Source organism: Ailuropoda melanoleuca, chromosome 13 (genome assembly GCF_002007445.2).
Source record: "Ailuropoda melanoleuca isolate Jingjing chromosome 13, ASM200744v2, whole genome shotgun sequence".
Taxonomy (NCBI): Eukaryota; Metazoa; Chordata; class Mammalia; order Carnivora; family Ursidae; genus Ailuropoda; species Ailuropoda melanoleuca.
In genome coordinates, this window is record NC_048230.1 from 21126290 (window position 1) to 21128258 (window position 1969).

General features: G+C 64.9%; 1 protein-coding gene across 1 annotated transcript in view; it reads right to left on the minus strand.

The window, feature by feature from the left end:
• DLX4 (distal-less homeobox 4) overlaps positions 1-1295 on the minus strand; it is a 7162-nt gene extending 5867 nt beyond the window's left edge. The window contains exon 1 of the mRNA XM_019804345.2: positions 171-1295. Within this exon, the coding sequence (XP_019659904.2) occupies positions 171-426 (256 nt within the window). The 5' untranslated portion in view covers positions 427-1295. The remainder of the gene's footprint in view (positions 1-170) is intronic.
• Positions 1296-1969: the final 674 nt, after the last annotated feature.

Consider the following 1969-nt stretch of genomic DNA (forward strand, 5'->3'; position numbering starts at 1 on the left):
TCCCCCCTGTCTCCCGCCCCATCCCTTCGCCCTCCCCCCACCCCCAGATCCCGTGGAATCTGAGTAAGGTCTGAATCCCGCTAGCTGCGCCAGACCAGGCGAGGGCGAAGTTTAGGGACGCACAGGATCAGGACCCCAGAGGTGAGAAGAGCCGCGGCGGCCGGACTTACCTGCCTTCGGCTCCGGCTGAGAGGGCGCCGCCGGTTGCTGGCAGGGCAGGTAGGAGTCTCCCGGGGTCGCCGGCGCAGTGTAGGAGTAGGACAGGAGGTGGCCATAAGGCCCAGAGTAGGGCAGATCGGAGGCGACTGAGGTTGCGGGGGACAGGCCAAGCGGGTAGGTAGCCACTACCGATGGGACAGGGGCGAAGTCCGAGAAGATGGCTTTGGAGGCGTCCCGGCCAGGGAGGGGGCAGGGCAAAGAGGTCATTGCGGCCGGGGCCGAGGCCGAAGGGCCTAGGCCATGGCCCGGCACGTAGTCCGCTCCCTCCGCCAACTCTCTTTTTTCCGAACCTCGGGCGTTGGGACCGGATGAGCCCCCGGCCAGCCTCCCGCACACTTAAGATTCCCGGGAAAGTGTCTCTCTGCACCTCTTCCAGCGGAGAGCGCGCGCCTGGGAAAGGGGTTCCGAAGGGGTGCCCCCCATGGCTTTTCCCCTCCCCCCTAAATCCATGGGGCCCCCCTCGTCTAGCTCTTGGGTACGGTTCCCGGGACCCGACGGGGGCACCGCCCACTTAGACGCCGCGGATTGGCTGCCGCACGCGGTGACCTCACCGAGGCTGGAGCCGGGGCCCGCCCCCCGGGGCAGCCCGCGGTAGGGAAATTCAGAACTGAGAGATCGGAGGGGCGGTGCGCGCGCTCCAGGCCCAGCTACCTCGGGGGCTCTCCGAGAGGGCTGCTGCGGTGTCGTGGCGACTGGGGCAGTCTGGAAACCTCGGTCTCAACGGCAGAAATGCGAGAGAGCTGGCGGGGCCGGTACGGCCCGGGGCGAAGGGAGCAGGGCCGTGGCGGAGGCGCGGCGGCTGCGGGGGCTCAGGGCACCGCAGGCGCGCTCTCCAGCGCTCGGGGACCTGCACCGCCGTTCTGATCCCGCTGCCACCGACCCGCAGGGGATTCGAGACCAGACCGCCAGCGCGGTGCTTATTCAGCTAGTCGGAATGCGTCGCTGCCGAGCGCTGGCAGTTTGTTGGTAAACAGACGCCGGGTCGGGGGAGGTACCGCCCCGCGGCCAGCCTGGCCCGCACGCGCGCGGCGCACACGCCCCCGCGGGGCGCCCTGGGCCTGACACGCCGCGACTGCCGACCGCCGCGACCGCCGCGACTGCGCCTCACCGCACCCTCATCCCCGTCCGGGCTTCCGCTTCCGGCAGGGGCCCCGTTGCGCTTGCGACACGGAGGCTCCCGCAGGCCCCCGAGGCCGCTGGAGGGATCCGCCGTCCTGGCTTTGTCGGTGCGGCAGCCCGCCTTTCCTGGCGCCGTGTGAGGCTGAAGTCTTGCACGAACCGGGACAAAATCCGCCGAGTAGGAGGCGAGTCCGGTTGATGACTATCCCAAGGGCGCAGGAAACACGGCGGGCCTGTCCTGGTGGCCGCGTTTTCCAGTCTGTACAGTACCTGCCTCTAAACTTTAGTACCCGAGACCTTGACGGGCAGGTTCCACGTACGTGAGTTATCTGTGGCCCCAGGTAGACAACTACGCACAGGCCCCATTCAAATACAACATATATACAAACAGGGGTCTACGCTGATATTTCCATTAGCATCTCTCCAGGAACAGAGAGGTCCATTAATGGATCTGCAAATATGGAGTATATAGGCTGTGATGTAAAGCACATCTATATACCCAAAGATAAATAGCACGATCCCTCAAAAAAGCACGATACTTGTCTCTTACACAGACCCACGACTATAACAAGTCAAACTGCCATTGTACACACTCAAAACTGCCAGAAATCCAAGCGTATAAGCACTTAGG